This window comes from Orcinus orca, chromosome 4, assembly GCF_937001465.1.
Source record: "Orcinus orca chromosome 4, mOrcOrc1.1, whole genome shotgun sequence".
Classification (NCBI taxonomy): Eukaryota; Metazoa; Chordata; class Mammalia; order Artiodactyla; family Delphinidae; genus Orcinus; species Orcinus orca.
This window is the reverse complement of record NC_064562.1, coordinates 151,479,684-151,499,118: the sequence shown is the minus strand read 5'-3', so window position 1 is coordinate 151,499,118 and position 19,435 is coordinate 151,479,684. Positions and strand designations below refer to the sequence as shown.

The 19,435-nt window shown below is 58.8% G+C and overlaps 1 protein-coding gene across 27 annotated transcripts in view; it reads left to right on the top strand.

Moving 5' to 3' along the window:
* ABLIM2 (actin binding LIM protein family member 2) overlaps positions 1–19,435 on the top strand; it is a 151,597-nt gene that overhangs the window by 93,484 nt on the left and 38,678 nt on the right. For 9 of the 27 annotated variants that reach the window (XR_007477089.1, XR_004480832.2, XR_007477065.1 and 6 more), the window contains exons 10-15: positions 3,126–3,272; positions 5,406–5,438; positions 7,091–7,211; positions 8,601–8,699; positions 16,666–16,767; positions 17,318–17,371. Coding sequence is in view for 2 of the 27 variants with exons in the window: in XM_033419482.2 (XP_033275373.1) it covers positions 3,126–3,272; positions 5,406–5,438; positions 7,091–7,211; positions 8,601–8,699; positions 16,666–16,767; positions 17,318–17,371 (556 nt within the window). In the remaining 25 variants the exon portion in view is untranslated. The remainder of the gene's footprint in view (positions 1–3,125; positions 3,273–5,405; positions 5,439–7,090; positions 7,212–8,600; positions 8,700–16,665; positions 16,768–17,317; positions 17,372–19,435) is intronic. The other 18 variants (XR_007477080.1, XR_007477085.1, XR_007477086.1 and 15 more) reach the window with 7 other exon arrangements.

Below are 19,435 nucleotides of genomic sequence, written 5' to 3'. Positions count from 1 at the left end.
CAGCAGATGGACAAGGCCCAGGTGGTATTCCCATTTTCAGGGAGAGACAAAGACCCAGAGAACCCAGCTGGCTTTGGCAAATGCGCAACGACTTTAGCTCAATTCGGCATGCCTGCCCCGAGGGCCTGTGCCGCGTCAAGCATGGAGTTAGGGAGAGGGACTCCATGGTGAATCAGGGTCCTGGACCCCCAGGAGCCACCAGCCTCAGGAGAAAAGGAGACAGATGCGCCAACGAAATCAGCACCTTTACTCACAGGAGAAGGGGAGGTGGTGGAGGGGAAGCGTGCTGAATCTGGAAGGACCAGAGGATGAGCCGGGCAAAGAGGCCTGGGAACGGCATTTCGGAGGGAGGGAACAGCATGTACCAAGCCCTCATGTGACCGAAAGTGCGGTCCAGCTGCTCGCCGCTCAAAAGCCAATAAAGAGGCAAGGCTGGTGGAAAGGAAACATTGCTTTATTTTGGATGCCGGCAACGAGGGCGAGGTAGAGGAGGGCGGACTCCTGTCCAAAGGCTGACTCCCCCCGCTGACAATCACTGGGCAAGGGCTTTTATAGACAGAGGGAGGGGGCTACATGCAGAAACTGCACAGTCAGCTCTGACCGTCGTCTTGAAATTGGTCATCGGTGGTCTGACCAGCGTCATCTTGATTGTTTTAAGTACAGTTAGTCTTCGGTTTCAGGGTCAGTTTATTCCCATTTCCTTGAGGTCAATTCTTGGAATTGTGGCCACTTATGTCATGGCTACAATCTGTCATGATGTAGTTAACTTCTGCCACCTGGTAGGGGTTTCAGTATCTATAAGGCAGCTCCCAGGATACGGCTCAGAATATTATCTGTAGCCCTTAAGGAGGAACTAAAGGTCTTTGACTTTGCTTAATGACTAAACTATTATTATTTGGTCTCCTTTGATGGTTTCCTTTGTTTCTGCGTCTTCTCACTTCTCTGATTAAACTTTGGCTGAAGTTTTCCTGCAGACAAGAGGCAGGCGGAGGACATGGGTGGAAGCACCATAGGGTCTCGCTCCGTTTCACTCAGGCTGTGGGTGTTCTGGAAACTGTAAGGGGTTGAGTGTGACAAGGGGCATGGGTGGGGGAGTGAGAGGCTTGGATGAGCAGATACACAAGGGCCAGGTCCCCAGGGGCCTGAGTTCAGATTTCCCCGGAAGGCAGAGAGGAGCAGCTCAAAAATGCTGATCGGGCGGTACCACAGTTACAAACGACAGACTCAGGTCTTCTGAACATTGCCCAGGGTTCCCAAGGGAATCGCCAGAGATCTGAGACATCAGGTGTTCAGTCTCTCAACCTACGTCACAGATGGCAGGGATTGCCCCTAGCGTACCCAACGACTCACGCGAGCCTTGGAGTTGGTGGTCAGGGAAGTCTTCCTGGAGGAGGTGGGCTGCCGGACTTCAGAGGATAAAGGAAAGCTGGAGGGTGGAGGCTGAGCCTGGCACACTGGGGGAACAAGGAGGAGACACCTTATGATGAATGGGCTGGAAACATCAGGGCCGAGTTTGGAAACTGCAGTGAGGGCTGTGTCACCCATCCCGGAAGGGGCTGCCGGAGGATGTGAGCTGGAGGACGATGGGGTGCAGCTGGAGTTTGAGCGACGTGGCCCTGGCGGGGAGGAGAGCCATGGTGGGGAGGAGAGCCATGGTGGGGAGCATGGCTCTGGACTCAGACAGCCTGCGTCTCCTCCCTGGCTGTGTGACTCTGGGCAAGTTACCTGGCCTCTCTGGGCTCCGGTTCTTCCTCTGTGAAGAGGACGTCCTGTGAGCGCCCCCAGTGCTGTCCAGGGTGGAAGGTGTAGTGTCACGCTGCTGTTGGTGGTGTTTGTTAGAAGAATTGCTGGCAGGACAGCCCCCCAGAGGCTGTGGCTGGATAGGGACGCGGGCAGTGAGGGCCTTGACCAGAGCCGCCTGGGTCTGCGAAGGGGCAGAGAGGAGGGCGGTGGCAGCGTTGACCTGGCCGGGGGCACCGAGGGAAGCCGAGGTTGAGATGAGGGTTCCTGCTGGGTTTGGGGGTCGAGCCGAGCCAGCGGGGGCAGCCCGAGTGGCCAGCTTTGCCTGTGGCTGGCAATGCCAGGCTGAGATTAATCCTCAGAGGGGACCCGGCGGAAGGAGGTGACTGGTGTGTCAGCTCCAGGAGGGATGGGAGCCTGGGCATCCGCCGCACCAGGAACTGGCTTGTGCTGGGAGCAGACTGGGGACTCACGTCCTCTCTTCCGTAGGGCTCGTGGGCTGTAAACATTCCGCCGGCGCTGGAGGGGTGCTGCAGGGACACGGGGACTGAGACTGGTGTTTGTGAGGGAACCTCGGCCCTGCTGTGAGAGCCAAGCTGAGGCGGCCACCCCGCTCCAAGGCCTGTCCCGTCAGTCACGCGCCCCCGGGCAGCCCCCGGAGCCAGGAGGAGGGGCCAGCGGGCGGTGCAGGGGAGGCCGGGCCCAGTCGCAGGGGAGCGAGCACCACCCTCACCTAAGCAGACGTGGTGGCCCCTGAGTGTGTGTGTGTGAGTGGCTGGGTCGGGAGGTGTGTGCGTGTGCACTAGTTTGGTGGGTGAGGTTGTGTGGGTGCGAGTGAGTGTGTGGAGGTGCGGGTGTGTCAGTGTCTCCCCTCCACAGTTGTAGGCGGGCGTGTTCCCCGTGTGCGTGCATACGTATATGGTGCGTGCGGGTCTGCATGTCCGTGGTGGGTGTTTGCATGTGTGCGTACATGCGTGCACACGTCATGCATGTGTTTAAATGCATGTATGTACATCTTTTATGTACGTGTGTATTTTATGTGCACACGTGCGTATGTGCGTTGCATGCACACAAGTATACTGCGTGCACGCGTCCACGTGTGCGTGTGTGCATGTCTACATGTGTGTGTTCTGTGTCCGCACACGTGTGTTTGTTTACACGTACATGTGTGTGTGTGTGCAAGCATAGATGTGTGTGTGTGTGTGGTTGTGTGTGTATTTAGACCACGGGCTGAGTTCTCACTGTCCGCGGGGACGCAGGTCCGTGTGCCACGAGGCTTCCCCATGCCTTTGCCCCCCGGCCCCACCTCTACCCACGGCTGCCGAGCGACCACGCCTCCAGGTGTGGCTCTGACCACCCCCTCGACTCTTTCCTTCCTCTCGCAGGCCAAGCTGGGTGATGAGATCCTTGACTACAGAGACCTGGCCGCTCTCCCTAAGAACAAGGCCATCTACAGCATCGACCGCCCCGACATGATCTCCTACTCACCCTTCATCAGCCACTCGGTGGGGGACAGGCAGAGCTGCAGCGAGGTACGGCCCGGCCCGGGGCCAGCCTGCGGGGCGTGGCACCCGTAGCCGGTCCCCTTGGCGTCTGTCCCCACGGCCATCCGGCGGCCTCAGCCTACTTTATCCCCTGAGATAACCTGCGCCTCCTCTTTAAAGAATTCCCAGTGTGCTCTGGCCCCGAACTGCCCCTCGCAGACACACTGACGGAGAGGGTCTGGACAGGCCCCCTCGGCGGGCGCAGAAAGCAGGAATCTCGCTGGCGATCAGGAAAGTGACAGGAGCAAAGCGAGAGTCTCTTTATTTTCTTAAGTTGGGAAATGTATCCTGTTCCTTTGTCCAGAGCGCTCCAGGCCGCGCTCCGGCTCTCCCCGCCCTGGCCCACTCCGCCATCCCGTGAGCTCCCCGAGCTGGCTTGACCCCTGGTTGACCCCAGACGACTTCTTCCCCACTGTCCCGTGGGCAGTGTCCTTTGCTGGACCTTCCTAATCGTGGCCGCTACTCTCCATTTACCCTGGAATTTGCTGGTGAAGTCACTTTTCCTTTTTGAGACTTCAGTGTGACCGGGCCACGGGGGTGCCTGGGATGGAGAGGAGGCGTGTTTTGCCAGCTGTCGGCCATGTCTGTGTGCCGGTCACGTGGGGTGGCCCGGCGTGGGCACCCCACTCCGAGTCTCCCAAGGTGTAGCCGAGGCTCCGGGGCGCCAGGCTCGATGCAGACGCCTGCTGTGGTCCAGCAGCTGGCGCAGCTGCGGGGCGTGAGGGCAGGGCGGGGACAGCCCGGGGCTCCGGGGGTCCGCGGCACGCTCACCGGTCATGCTGCAGTGGCCAGCCCTTGTCGCTGATATCACAGTCATCACCCGCTCCTCAGGCCCGCTCTCACTCTGCGCTGACACTGGGCTTCTGCGTCGCCCCGCTTCCTGTGGCCCGGCACTTCGGGAATGACCGTCCCAGGGTGTAGATGAGAAGACGAGGGTGAGGGAGAACGAGGGTGAGGGCCCAGGACCGTACTGCCCACGGGGGTAGAGCTGGGGCTTGGGCCCTCGTGGCTGGCCTTGGTCACTGCTGCCTCCATGCCGGCTGCGGCCATTGCCCAGAGCAAGGTACTGGGCTTCTGTCCCTCCTCCATCTCGTGGCACCTCGAGGCCTCTGCCCTCCACAGGCCCTGCCACGCCCCGGCTGCGAGGCTGCTCAGAGGTGTCCTCTGTGGGAGCCCTTCTGTGGGTAAATGGTGGCGTGGGCCACAGAACGTGGGTCAGTGCGCTGAGCTGAGCAAACCCTGGCCTCGGGGCCGGACCGCTTCCCCTGCTTCTCTGGAACGGCAGCCTTCCAGCAGTTCATCCGAGTGTGGGAAGCTAGCGGAGGGAAGGGCGGTGGGCTGGGAGCACAGAGATCTGCCAGCCTTTCTGAGCCTCTGTCTCCCCTTCAATGAAATGGGAAGATTGGGAAACACTTGCCCCTTGCCGTTCTGATGGTATGAGAAAATGTCCCCAGTCACCAGGGCTCCTCCTTGGAAACTCTCCACAGCGTCTTCCTACCTGTCCAGGAGAGGGGGAGACAGGTGAGCTTTCCTGCCTGGAAGCCCCGTTTCCAGGGCCCCTTCTGCCAGGCGCTCCCTCCCTAAGTCCTGGCAACACGTCAGTAGGTGGCAGGCGGTGCTCACCTGCTCCAGCGGGAGGTGCCTGGCCGGGGAGGCCGGTCACCGCTCCCCAGGGCCCCGATGACCCCCCTACCCCGCACACTGGTCCTCACCCCAAGCCCCGAGGCTCCGAATCGTGCTTCCTTCCTCTGGACCCCTTTTCTCTCTTCGGAAGAAACCCGAGGGTGATGGGCTCGCAGGGTGTGGCCACCCAACGCCCGGAGCCAACAGTCTTCCCTTCAGCAATGGGTCCTCGTGGGGGAGAGGCAGGGCGGGGGCGGGCCAGGATGAGACAAGGTCCAGGCTCATCCTCAGAGAGGACTGTCTTGGGGACCTTTTCCTCGGGTGCCATTGACTGTGTGTCTCCAAAAAGGTTTTGGGACGTGTGTTGGGTCTCGTGCTGGGGTTCCCTGCCACGTGGAGGAGGGTCCGTGGTGCAGATGAGCCTGGGCCGGGGCGCTCTCCTCCCCGAGGGACCACCAGGCGCCGGGCCTAACGGGTAACTCTGTGTTGTGTCCACAGTCCCCGCGGCTGCTCTCGCCGACGCCGCCCGAGGTAACCGCCCCCGGCCCACCCCGTTTGCTCGTGGCACTGCCGCCCGGATGGTAAAGATAACCAACCGGGGCTCCCCTGGAGGGTCTCCCAGGCCCTTGACTGTGGCCTCTGCCTGTGGCATCAGGCCGTGACCCTCTGAGGCTGGGGCTTCCTCCTCGGCGTTGGTTATTTTTATAATCGTATCCCATCTGCATGCTTCCCTTGTGTCTGCCGGCCCTGCGATACGGACACCTGGGACACCTGTGTCTGACCTGAGGTCTGGGTCACGGCTTTCTTTAGAGAAAAAGTCCAGGGGCTGGGTTAGCCTGGGCTACGTCATGCGCCTCCAAGTGGGACTTATGGGAATATCTTGGGTCCTCGAGGATAAATGTGCCGGAAGCATTTCTCTATCAAGTAGCAAGGGTTAGCATCCCGCTCTTTTTTCTTGTTTCTCAAGACTGATCCGCGACATAGACAGCCCCCAGTCAGACTCCAGTCTGCGTGGGCATCAGACCTTGGGTCCAGGAACGCGACAGCCAAGCCTGCGCGTGGGCAGCTAGCACCGAGCTGCCACGCCCACGTGTGGCCGCGAGCCCCGGGCAGAGTGCAGGCGAGGAGATAGGACATCTGTATGATGTCAACTGGCCAGCGGGGCTGTGCAGAGGATGCCTGGGGATGGAGGCTAGACTGCAGGGCTGCAGCCATCCCAGGGGAGAGAGTGTGTGCCCATGGCCAGGATGGGCCGGGCCGAAGGGGCTTGGGGTGAGGCATGGGTGGGGCCTGGCAGGTGTGCTCCCAGCATGAGGGCTGCCTGAGCGGAGCGTGCAGGTGGGCACACAGGCAAGCTTTAAGGACAGTGGCTCCGTGGGTTCTGCTAAAGAGCAAGCCCTAGGAGGCGGGAGGTCAGCTTGGAAGGGCGTGGGAGCCGTGAGCGCCAGACCCAGACTCTTCCATTACTCATCCCACGCCAGCCTGGAGGGGCAAAGCGGCAGCGTCCACCCCACGGCAGGACGCTGGCCCGTGTCGTGCCTCAGGCCAACGTGCCGAGCTGTGGCAGGCGGGCGGTCTGCTCTGCCCCCGTGCCATAGTGCCACGCCATCTCATGCCACCTGTCACCTGCCCTGACCCCCCCAGACAGTGGCCATCCTGCTTGAATGGAGTCTGCGTTGTCAGTGCTTGTGGGTCTGACTCAGCTGGGCTTCTGGGCCGGGGCGGGGGCCTTCTTACTGCCCGCACCTGGGGAGCCCCTATCAAGGCCGGGGGGAATACAGAATCTCAGTGGTTCTCAAACTGTGTTCCGAGGGGCCTTGGGTGCCGGGAAGGATGGGGCGAGAGGGGAGCCGAAAGACGTAGGTGGATGCAGGTGCCTCTGCCTCCTCTGTGGGAGCCCCAGCTACAAGGAGGGGCTGCTGGAGGCGTGGGCGGGACCCTGCCCTCCAGTACCTGGCAGGCACGGGGACGATGCTCAGGCCGAGGGGAGTGTCAGCACCAAGGCCAGCCCCCCGTCTGGCTCTTCAGATGTGCCCTGGAAGGTGGGGGGACTGCGTCCTGGGGCCGTGTTGAGTCAGCCTCTTGGGTCAGGAGGGCAAACGCCAAGTGGAGGGTGGAGGGGTGGGTGGATACGGGTGGGCGGTGCTCTCGGCGCCGGGGTTCACCAGGCTGTCTTCTCCCAGGGGTATCAGGATGACCGCTCCTACAAGCAGTGCCGGACCTCCAGCCCGAGCTCCACCGGCTCGGTCAGCCTCGGCCGTTACACCCCGACCTTGCGGTCGCCCCAGCACTACAGCCGTCCAGGTACACGCCCCCCGCGGCCTCTTTTACCCCCGTGAAGCTCTGCTTCTTGTGGCTTTTCCTCTTATGAGTCTGTCTCTTACTTTAGCACCTGGAGAAACGACCGACAGGGCGTGGGATTGCCAGTGGGCGATGGAGAGCCCGTCCTTTTAGTGAATGAAAAGGCCCTCTCGTGCCGGGGCGGGGAGGTTAAGTGCAGGGGCAGCCGGTTACCCCGTTGGTTAGAGGAGCCGTCCCGTGACGCACACAAGGCAGCGCTGAGCACATAGAATCCAGCTCACGTGTTAGTAGCAGGAGATGTCAGGAAGGTGAACCGGCACGAAGGACAGGAGGCCAGAGGTCACTTAGCTGAAAGCTCGCGTGGCTCTGGGAAGGTTTGCGCTGTGGAGACAAAACCAACGCACAGAAGCTAGAGTCAGCACATGCATTGACACTTCACCGGTAGCTGGGTTAGTGGCCCCAAAGACAGCTGTCCCCAGGGGCCACTGCCAGCCCCCTCGCAGTGGGGAGAAGCCCGAGCAGGATCCTCTACCCCATCCCACCGCATCCCCCGCCTGGCGCCCAGCGATGTTCCATTCCTTTCCCTTTTAAAAATCCGCGTTGCCCTCGGCGTGTCCGAGCCACAGGGACTCCACACGGAGGCCGCTTCTCGAGGGATTTTTGCCAATCATCTCCTCCTCGGCCAGCTGTTGCATGGCTCTATCCTCACCTCCATGGACTCAGCTCTGGTTTTTGCAGCCCTTGTAGAAAAATCAAAGCTCATTCATTTGCAAAGTTATTTTCATGGACTCCCTGCAACGTGCCTGGCACACACTGCTCGGTAGATGTCTGGAAAGTGGGTGAGTGAGTGAGTGAATGAAGGAATGAGTGAGTGAGTGAGCGAGTGACCAGGCGAGCAGGTGAGCCCAGGAGAAGGGCTGTCAGCCTCTGCTGAGCCCTGCCCACCATATTGGGGTCTTCTGGCCTTGTTGGTTGTGCCTGGTCAGGTGGTCACCCCAGAGCTGAGACCCAAATCTCTCCTGGGCAAGGCCGGGGCACCTGTCAGGTGACAGATCACTCCCTGGTCTGGCCATCTGCCCTCCACCTGGGCCCTGGGTCCCAAGGAGCCCCCTAAGTGGGGCAGTGGGCAGGGCTCAGGGGCCAGCAGCTCCCACCCAGCAGGCCTGGGAGCGCTGCCACCCTGACCCCAGAGGGCAGGGCTTCCTCACTCGGAACCCGGGGCAGACTGGCCCAAAGTGTTCTTAGCGGCGCCCCTTCAGGTGCCTCAGAAAGGTGTGCATTCCTCGAGAGAGGAAGCACAAATGTTCCTAGCAGAGCGGGGCCTAGGAATATTTTGCGGCTTTGTGGCCCCGAGCGCAGGGCCGACTCTGACTTGTTCTCTGTTGCCCGCAGCTGGTACTGTGAGTGTTGGTACCAGTAGCTGCCTGTCCCTGTCCCAACACCCAAGCCCTACCTCCGTGTTCAGACATCATTACATCCCCTACTTCCGAGGTAAGGCGCTCAGGGCTGCGGGCTGTGGTGCAGGGCCGGCCGTGCGTCTGTGTCTCGCTGTCCCGTGTGCGCCGCATGGCTTCCCCGAGCCCGTGTCCCACGCCCATGCTCCCCGCTTTGCGTCTTGTGCGTCCAGCTCTGTCGGCGTGTCCACGTTCCCAGGAAGTAACTTGTGTCAGGGAGCAAGCGGCGAGGCAGGAAGAGGGGTCTAGGACCTACCCAGCGCCCACCCTTGGGCTGGTGCCCAGAGCCTTTCCCTAAGTCATCTCCTTTTCTTTCCCACGTCAGCTCGGCAGGCGCGGGGACCGCTAGCCGTGCTTATCGGGAGCAAATGCTAAGGCACAGAGGGTGGAGATGTCCACGACCTCAGCTCCTGGTGGCCGGGCGGGAGGCGTACCCCGCACGGCTGCAACTCCTCCCAGGGCTCAGACCTACCCGCCTTCCCCACCCATGCCCGGGCACGCGTGTGTGAATCACACCAGGAAAAGGACCAATTCCTTTTCAGTCCGTATATTACGGGCTGAATTACGTCCCCCCAAATTCATACGTTGAAGTCCCAACCACCAGTGTGACTGCGTTTGGAGAAGGGGTCGGTTATTAGGGTTACATGAGGTCATACAGGTGGGCCCCTGATCTGATAGCGTGGGTGGCATTTACGAAGAGGAACAGACGCTCTCTCTGCACGCGCTCAGAGGAGAGGCCACGTGAGGACAGAACAGTTGTCTTCAGCCAGAAGAGAGGCCTCACGCAAAACCGAGCCTTGCCAGACCTTGACCTGGGACTGCCAGCCTCTGCAGCTGTGAGAAATGAATGTCTGCTGTGTAAGCCACCAGCTGTGGTCCTTTGTTATGCAGCCCTAGCTGATTAATACACCATGAAAAGACTCCCAGGGCACGAGAGGAGCAGCAATGATCTCTTGCTGATTCCCCCAGACGCGTGTTAAGGTCCCCGTTCCTTACAGCTACTGAGTGGTGAAAGTTTCAAGAGAATCATCTGTCCCCGAGGGGCCAAGGGAGGACAGCTCAGCTGGATTATTCCATCATTGGATGGTCACCCGGCAGGGCTCCTTGGAACTTGGACGGTTCTCATTGTCATCATCACCTGTTTGCCTGACTCCCCATCAGCCTAACTGAGAAGAGAACCCCTGGTCATCGGGGTGCCTTCCTCTCCTCTTAGTGGACCTATCCCCACAACTCATGGCCTGTTCTGGACGTACTGACTCTTCTGAGAAGCAGCAAAGCCCAAAATCCTGTGAGCGGGAGAGCAGCCCACAGGGCCTCTTGCACACCCGCGTGGCACAAGGGTGTCACGTGGCCGGGGTGTGCCCTCACCCAGAGGTGGACAGAAGACTCACTGCAAACTGGAGTGAATTTGACATTTAGACAAGTCACAGCAGGTCACCAAGGAGAGATGCCTCTTCTTCCTTTGCTTGAAGGTCAGAAGAGCACAGGGCTTTCCTCCCGCCTGATGTGGCCCTGCTTTGGGGTCCCTGGCAGAGGTGCGGCCCAGAGGCGAGGCCAGACGGCAGGACCCTGGCCCTCTTGGCTGCTCTAGCCTCGCGCCCCGGGGCAGCCCCTTGTGAGCTGGGCTGGCTGCCTGGGGGCGGTTTTGCCTACGTCCGTCCAGGCTGGGGCAGGGGCCATCACAGACGCTGCCCCTTAGGAGCCTCCACCTCGTCAGGTGCGTCCTCAGCCCAGGACGGGCCCCCTGGGCAGCTGCCCCCGGCCTGCAGCACCGCATCCCCAGCCACATGAGAGAGGGCCAGGGAGGGAGGCCGAGGGGAGGGCAGCCCACTCACCTCAGGTAGGAGCAACGAGGCCCTTCCTTCCATCCTGTGCTGGGGGCAGGCGGGGCAGGCAGGCCCCCACCCCACTGCCCTCCAAAATGTGGTTTAGAAACCACATTTCTAAATGTCATGGCCCTTCCAATGGTGTCCCTGAGGTCAGGGGGCACGGTGCCCTGCGGTCTGCTCCAAGTGGGCACTGGCCCCGCGGTGGGCAGGGCTCTGCTCCGGTTCCCTCCTGACTGCTTTGGCCCCCAGTTCTCTCTTTTTTTTTTTTTTTTAACATCTTTATTGGAGTATAATTGCTTTACAATGGTGTGTTAGTTTCTGCTATATAACAAAGTGAATCAGCTATACGTATACATATATTCCCATATCTCCTCCCTCTTGCGTCTCCCTCCCACCCTCCCTATCCCACCCCTCTAGGTGGCCACAAAGCACCGAGCTGATCTCCCTGTGCGATACAGCTGCTTCCCACTAGCTATCTATTTTACGTTTGGTAGTGGATATATGTCCATGCCACTCTCTCACTTCGTCCCAGCTTACCCTTCCCCCTCCCCGTGTCCTCAAGTCCATTCTCTACGTCTGCGTCTTTATTCCTGTCCTGCCCCTAGGTTCTTCAGAACCATTTTTTTTTTAGATTCCATATATAAGTGTTAGCATACGGTATTTGTCTTTCTCTTTCTGACTTACTTCACTCTGTATGACAGACTCTAGGTCCATCCACCTCACTACAAATAACTCAGTTTCGTTTCTTTTTATGGCTGAGTAATATTCCATTGTATTCATGTGACACATCTTCTTTATCCATTCATCTGTCGATGGACACTTAGGTTGCTTCCATCTCCTGGCTATTGTAAATAGAGTGGCAGTGAACATTTTGGTACATGACTCTTTGAATTACGGTTTTCTCAGGGTATATGCCCAGTAGTGGGACTGCTGGATCATATGGTGGTTCTATTTTTAGTTTTTTAAGGAACCTCCATACTTTTCTCCATAGTGGCTGTATCAATTTACATTCCCACCAACAGTGCAAGAGGATTCCCTTCTCTCCATACCCTCTCCAGCATTTATTGTTTGTAGACTTTTTGATGATGGCCATTCTGTCCTGTGTGAGGTGATACCTCATTGCAGTTTTGATTTTCATTTCTCTAATGATTAGTGATGTTGAGCATCCTTTCATGTGTTTGTTGGCAGTCTGTATATCTTCTTTGGAGAAATGTCTATTTAGGTCTTCTGCCCATTTTTGGATTGGGTTGTTTGCTTTTTGGATATTGAGCTGCATGAGCTGCTTGTAAATTTTGGAGATTAATCCTTTGTCAGTTGCTTCATTTGCAAATACTTTCTCCCATTCTGAGGGTTGTCTTTTCGTCTTGTTTATGGTTTCCTTTAATGTGCAAAAGCTTTTAAGTTTCATTAGATCCCATTTGTTTATTTTTATTTCCATTTCTCTAGGAGGTGGGTCAAAAAGGATCTTGCTGTGATTTATGTCATAGAGTCTTCTGTCTGTGTTTTCCTCTAAGAGTTTTCTAGTGTCTGGCCTTACATTTAGGTCTTTAATCCATTTTGAGTTTATTTTTGTGTATGGTGTTAGGGAGTGTTCTAATTTCCATTCTTTCACATGTAGTTGTCCAGTTTTCCCAGCACCACTTGTTGAAGAGGTTGTCTTTTCTCCATTGTATATTCTTGCCTCCTTTATCAAAAATAAGGTGACCATATGTGCATGGGTTTATCTCTGGGCTTTCTATCCTGTTCCATTGATCTATATTTCTGTTTTTGTGCCAGTACCATACTGTCTTGATTATTGTAGCTTTGTAGTATAGTCTGAAGTCGGGGAGCCTGATTCCTCCAGCTCTGGTTTTCTTTCTCAAGATTGCTTTGGCTATTCGGGGTCCCAGTTCTCTTTGTTCAGAAATTAGACAAAGCCCCCTGCCCTCCTCTCTGGCGCAGGATGCAGGGGAGCCTGGCACCCACGGCTCTGCCCCCTGCTGACTTCAAGGGCCGTCTGTGACCTCAGGAGCCCCGGCCTTTTGCCAGGACTCACCCCTGGGGAGACCAAGGCTCAGGGACAGGTCGCTGGGCAGAGCCCAGAGGCAGGCCCTCGTTCACCAGGTGCGTCCACCTGCTGGCCGTGGGGCCACCACTTCTCCCCGACACCTCTCACTGAGGCCCACGGGCTCTGGCGCATCCCAGCCCGTGGGCACTCTGCAGCCAGCTGTGCCAAGGGCCACCTGCCTTCTCAGCTGGTCACGGGACCTGGCATCCACCCACACTCTGCGGAAAAGCCTTCCCTGGTCCCTCCTCACAGCCTCTTCAGCTTCTTTGGCTCCTTAGGTGGAGATTCTCCCTCTGGACGGCACTGTGGGTGGAGGGCTCACCAAGGAGAGGCCAGCGCTTGCCCTGAGCTGGCCAGGTGCCCCTCCTTCCCACCCACCCCCATCCCAGACACACCTTCCCACTGTGTCCTGGTGCTTGGGGCCACCCTCCTGCCAGGACCCGCGTGCAGCGTAGGTGCCAGTGACAGCCGTTTACGCTTTAGTATGAATTTCAGTCCCCAGTGTCTCCCAGGACAGTGTCGGGTTTAAGACTGACTTCTCAGCTGTTAAGGAGCAGAGGCCGCGGGACCGCAGGTGAGTGCAAGCGGAAGTGATGCTGCCGAAACCGTCTTGCTGGGCAGTGACGGGAAGTGACTGCAGAGCCTGCTCCCGACAGGGCGTGAGAGGGAGAGGAGGGGCTGCAGGTGCGGAACCTCAGGTCAAGGCCACTCCCCCACCCACCCGCTGCGCCCGTAGCCATCTCCTCATCTCGCCCCCATTCTGAGGCCCTCCACCTGGTGGCTCTGGCTGACTCAGGTGGCACGTGGCAGTGAGAGGGGCAGGTGGAAACCCCCACGTCTTGGTGACCCATGGGTCCCTGCAAGGGGCTGGGGGCTGGCCTCGCCTCTGGTCACCTTGAGCAGATCCCCAGGAGCAAGTGAGGGGACTCCCGAGGGCAGAGCTGGGACGGCTGAGCAGCAGAATGAAGGACATGATGATCGTAAAGCAAAGTACAAACATCCACGCGTCCACACCGGTATAAAGGAACGGTTGGATAAATAAGTAAATGGGGGAGAAGAGACAAACTCCCGGCAGAAGAATCCCCAATCATTCACGCGGACCCTCCACCCTCCAGGAGGGGCCCCCCGCCCCGTGTCAGGTGTGGGCTGTGCACGGCGGCCCCCTCCCAAGGAGCACAGAGTGGGGGTGTGGGAGGAGCTGGACGGGGAGAATCCTGGCCAGCACGACCTCGGCCGCGGGGTCAAGGTCAATCGCAGTGGTCGGCCACGTGGATGGCGGTGCCCCTGACGTGATGGGAGGGGGTGCCTCCCCTCTGTGCTCTTCCTCCCAAACCGTGACCCCCGTCCAATCACGAGAAAAGCATCTGACGAACCCCAGCTGAGGGACCGTCTGCGAAACACCGACCAGCACTTCTCAAAACTGCCAAGGCCGTGAAACGCAAGGAGAGTCTGAGGAACGGTCACAGCCCAGGGGAGCCTGAGGACGCGTGAGGACCAGTGTCGCCTGGTGTCCTGGACGGATCCTCAGATACAAAAGGGGAAAACGGGTGAAACCCAAATAAAGTAAGGCGTTCAGACAACACCTGCGTGGCAACGCGCCGGTGGTGCGTAAAGTAACGGCGGGAATGACTTGGGGGCCGCAGGAAGGCTCCGTGCTGCCCGGCACTGCTTTGCAACAAGGCATCAATTTGGACAAACAGGCGAGGTGGCCGCTCACCGGCCAGGGGTTCCCCGGCTCTGAGAGGTCCCCTTCCCGGCATCCTCGCGTCTCCCTGAGGACGCTGAGGGCCCCTCCCTGGCAGAGGTCAGAAGCGGCCTCGGTCCTGACCCATCTCCAGGAGAAGCCACGCACCTTGGCCCGAGGGGCTCCGTGCCTTTTCAAAGTTGCCGCTCAGCTGGGTGACCTCTGGCTTTCGCCCATCCCCGGTGACATCAGTGGTTGGGGGTTTTGCCCCCAAGGCCCACGGGAGAAGCTGGCCCTCAGAGCAGCACCTGAGGCCGGGCCTCACCAGGACACCGGCCCCTGCAAAAGGCAGTCGTGGTGGCGTGGCCGCCGGGCTGTCGTGAGCAAAGTGCTGCGAGAGGCCCCAGGTAGGGTCTGTGTGAGGGTGCATTTGATGATGATTTAGCAACACGGTGAACGGGCAGGCAGGTGTGTGTCCAGAGAAGGGAATGGTCAGCTGCGCTCTGTTCTCTGGGAAGGCTTTGCACTTGAGCCTTGACCCAGGAAGGGTCTGCACAGGTGGGGAGGGTTGGAAAGGAAGTCCAGAAGGGGATGGGGGAGAAGGGGAGGCATCCTGGGTCAGGTCCAAGGTCTTAAGAGTTTGCTGACCGGTGTAGAGGCCCCTGGATGGCAGGTGTAAGGTGGGCCTGAGAGCCCAGTGTGGCCACCGCATGGTGCCTCCTGACCCTGGTGAAAGCCGTGGGCCTCCTCAGATACGTGTGCGCGTATGTGCATGCACGCACGCGCGCGCACACACACACACACACACACACACAGAGTCTTGCCTGTGAGGTCAGACACTGCATGGTGGGCCTGGGGACTGAGGCGGGGGGGTGGGCAGGAGTCCCGTGACATGTTAGAGACTCCAGCCACCTGGGCAGGGGTGGAGAGAAACAGGCCACTGGAAGCTGAGCCAAGACGTGCCCGGCACAGTGGTGCCGCCCTAAGTGAGCGTCCTCGGCTGCCCCAGGGTCCGAGCAGATGAATGTAAGGCCCCTGCTTCCACCGTGCTCCGCTGCCCCTGGAGAAGCACGAGCCCAGCCGGCGGAACGGATCTGAGGTTTTCTTTACGTGCCCGTGGGCGTGGTCTCCCCGGGTGCAGGAGTCTGGGCTGGCGTGAGGCTCCAGGAGGCTCTGTGCCGTGCTGGAAGGCGGCAGCTAAGGGAAAAGCAGGGTTCATGCCCCGAAGAGGGGGGCAGTCATCTACCTGAAGCTCCGTCCACACCGACAGGTGAAGTTGGTGCCGCACCCAGGGAGATGCTCAAGTCGTAGTCAGCAGCCCCCGTGTGGCCTCAGCCTGGTTCAGGCCGTGGCCGTGGTCTGCTGAGCCCACCCCGCCCCGCGGGCCCCCCTTTGCCCTCAGTGCGCCCCTCCGCCAGGCAAGAGCGTCCCCCACGAGCCCGGCTGCCGCGTCTCCCCCCATTAGCCCACCTCCAGGTTGGGCCCAGCGCTCACTCTGCCTCATCACCACGTCACCTCGGGGTCCTGCGGCTCCCAACCGGGGGGATTTTCACGTCAGGGGTGTCCGTTTCCCTTCGCCAAGCTGTCACATAACGCGGCGAGGGTTTCCTGGGGCTAAAGGGGAGGAAATGCGCTGTGCCTTTGCGTGTCTCGCTAAAAGGAGCCGTATGCCTTTCGTGCCGTGTCCGACGCCCATCACCCCCTGTGTACCATCCCATCCCTCAGTAGGCGTGGTGGGGGGCAGGTAGGACCGGCGGGTGGCCACGGCTGTCTAAATTTGTGACTTGATAATCCAACCTTGTTCGCAGAACAGAAATGACAATCCCGACGGGATAGAACCCGGGGCCGGAATCCGAGGACTCTTTCCGTTTAACTGGGCAAAAACATTGCTTTATTTGGGAACGTGGCATCTGATTAACCAGTGGTCTCTTATTCTCCTGTGGCTGATAGGATCTTACTCAGTGGCTCTTCAGGACAGATGTGGATGAGTTCTAGCCCTTTAATCCCGATTCTGAATGGCTAGTTTGTGAATTCTCCAAGAAATCCGCATCTTTTTACGCAAGGATACTCAGGACGTGGGCGTGGGGGGGATGCTTACTTTTGGTGAATTTGTGACTTTCTGGGTTCCAATGGCAGCCACGGCAGAGCAGCAGTGGGCTGTGCCCGTCCCAAGGAGAGGGAGCTCTGCCGACGGCCAGGCCAGACTTTGCAGGAACTGGGAACCAATACGGGCTCTGCCCTGGGCGTACCTGTTCCCTCACCACGGGGCCAGCGAAGGGGGTCCCTCGAGGTTGGATTAACAAGCCGTGGGGCCCACCTGGAGGTGTCGGTGAGGGTCCCTCTCCCTGGGCAGCGGAGAGGGGCTCACTTTCATGCTTGAAATGCTCTCCTCTGCTTTTCCCTTCCCGCCTTCCGTCTGCCGGCTTTGCTTTCCCGTCTGGAGGCAGTGAAAGTGGCCGGAGCACCTCCAGCCTCTCCGTGCTCTCAGACAACAAGCCTCCCCCCTCCACCTACCAGCAGGCTCCTCGCCACTTCCACGTCCCAGGTAGGCGCCCAGGACACACGGCCGCTCGCCAGGCGGACCGTCTGTCCGCCCCTGAGCTGTCGGGGCGGGGGGGCGGGAGCGGGCTGCCGTGCCTCTCGGGGGTGGCCTGGTCCCCGAGCCTCCCCGTCTCCCTCACCCCTAAATTCCGAGATGCTTTAAAAGTCCGCAGATGGGTGTGCGCATCCCCAAACTGGCACGTGTTTGAGTTTCTCCTGAATCTCCACAAACACCAGGGAGGCGTGGCTGCCCCCCTGAGAACGGGCTGGAGAGAGCGGGGCTGACCGGGTTACAGTCGTCGCTGGACGCCCGCTCCAGCCGCCTCTGTCCCTCTGCCCCCTTCACACGGCGGGTGGCGTCGGGGCTGAGCGAGGCTGACGTGCGCTGTGAGGCCTGGGTGCCAGGCTCCGGGGCGGGAGCCAGATCCTTGCTGGGGACCCTAAGTCTGGGTGACGGATTGCTGCTCACACAGAAGCGGTAGGATGGAAACCATCACAATTTGCTTGCTCACCCTGCTGTTCTCTCCTTTTTTTTTTTCTTTCTTCTTTCCCAGACACTGGCGTCAAAGATAACATCTATAGGAAACCCCCCATCTACAAGCAGCATGGTACATACAGTCGGATTCCTCTGCTGCTGTGTTTGCCCTGCATGTCTGTCAGTGCCTTTGCTACTGAATGCTTCCCGTTGTTGTGTTCTGATACGTGATGGGGAGGGTACCTCGGAGGCCCCGCAGTCTAAACATTAGGTGCAAATTTGCCGGTAGGCTCCCGAGAGGCCCCTTCATAAATTACAGCAAAGGGTGTGTCCTACTGAGGACACCTCTGTGTGTCTGAACCCGGGGCTAACACACGTGGGCCGGGCTGGGGACGGGGATTTGTAACCAGGAGCTGGTCTTGGTGTGTGGCTTCAGGGACGCTACTTTGAGAGAGGCAGCCAGACTGACTTTAGCCAAGATGATGAGGGACGGAGGTGCTTGGACCACAATCTGACGCAGCCTGGTCTTTGTAAAACAGGACAAACCAGAATCAGTCATTTATTCCTCCATGAGAATTTAAGTCCTGTGTTGTTTTTTGGTTTTGTTTTTGTTTTTGCGGTACGCGGGCCTCTCACCGTTGTGGCCTCTCCCGTGTGGAGCACAGGCTCCGGACGCGCAGGCTCAGCGGCCATGGCTCACGGGCCCAGCCGCTCCGCGGCATGTGGGATCCTCCCGGACCGGGCCACGAACCCGTATCCCCTGCATCGGCAGGCGGACTCTCAACCACTGCGCCACCAGGGAAGCCCAAGTCCTGTGTTTTGAGAATTTCTGATGATAGAATAAATGACTGAGCCTTTGGTTAAAGGGATTTCTTGCATCAGCAAATAGGGGCAGGAGACGCTTGGTTCCAAGGGCATCTCTCGCCCCCCAGTTTCCCTCTCAGGGGTGACCAGACACCTCCGCTCCACCTGAGTCTGCAGGGGACAGGTGCACAGGGAACAGAAGGCTCCAGGTCTCACCTCTGTTTCGTCCCAGAATTTCTGGTGATTTGGGGCTTGTTGCTTCACCATCCTGAGCCTCTGTTTCCTCATCTGCAAAACAGGACCGACCCTCCACTCGGCCCTTTTCACAGGCTGGTTATGAAGACCGGATGGGATGATGAACGTGGAATCATGTTCTAAACTGTCGAATGCGGTGCACGTGATGGGGGTTGTTATTCAGACACTAGAGAGATGGGAGGAGGGATCCCCATACTTCAAGACCTTGTCCAGATGCACCCAAAAAACAGCCACGTCCCCCGTTGACAACTGGATGGACGCTGTTGGGTGGAATCTGTAAAAGTGCGTTTTCTGTGACTTACTGACAAATCCGTGCTCTAGTTGCACAGGCTTTGTGTGTTTTATAATTTTCTCCTTGACTGCAGTAGGCCCTATGCCTTGTGTATTTCTTCCTCTTCCCAAGAAAGAAAAAGATGAATGGGAACTCCTGGGTTTCCGCAAGGCGATGCCTCTCACCGTTGCCTCTCAGTCGGAGAAGCAGGGAGCACAGATCTTCCCGAGGGATCGGAGAGGAAGGGACGCATAGACTCCAGGGCCCTCAGAGGTGGTCCAGACTAGCTCCCTGTGTTACCAGTGGGGAAACTGAGGCACAGGAAGGCATGAGCAGGCGCAGCGTGGTGTCTTTCCATCGTGGCGCCCATACTGCAGCCAGGAGGCTGTGCGTGCTGTCCGCGTCCACGGGAAGGACTGACTGACTCGGCCTTTTATCAGCCACTAGCTAACATCACGTACACACACAGGGTCGGAGGGCCGGCCCCCGGGAGGGGAATAGGCGGTAGATCAGATTAGGAAATTGCTCACGAGCACCTGACAGAGCCCGATCTAGGACAGAGGACTTCCGACAGTAAGGCCCTTAACCAAATCGTGCAGTGGAGCTTCGGTTTCTTGTTTTTGGCCATGCCGCACGGCACACGGGATATTAGTTCCCCGACCAGGGATCGCAGTTCCCCGACCAGGGATCGCACCCGCGCCCCCTGCAGTGGAAGCGCGGAGTCTTAACCACTAGACTGCCAGGGAAGTCCTGGTTTACTCTTACCAGGGGCAATCTTTGTGTTTCTTTTTTAATCTGGATAGAAACACCTCTGCTATCCAAAGGCAAGTGAATTCCTCTTTGACTGAACCCTGAACAATGACCCAA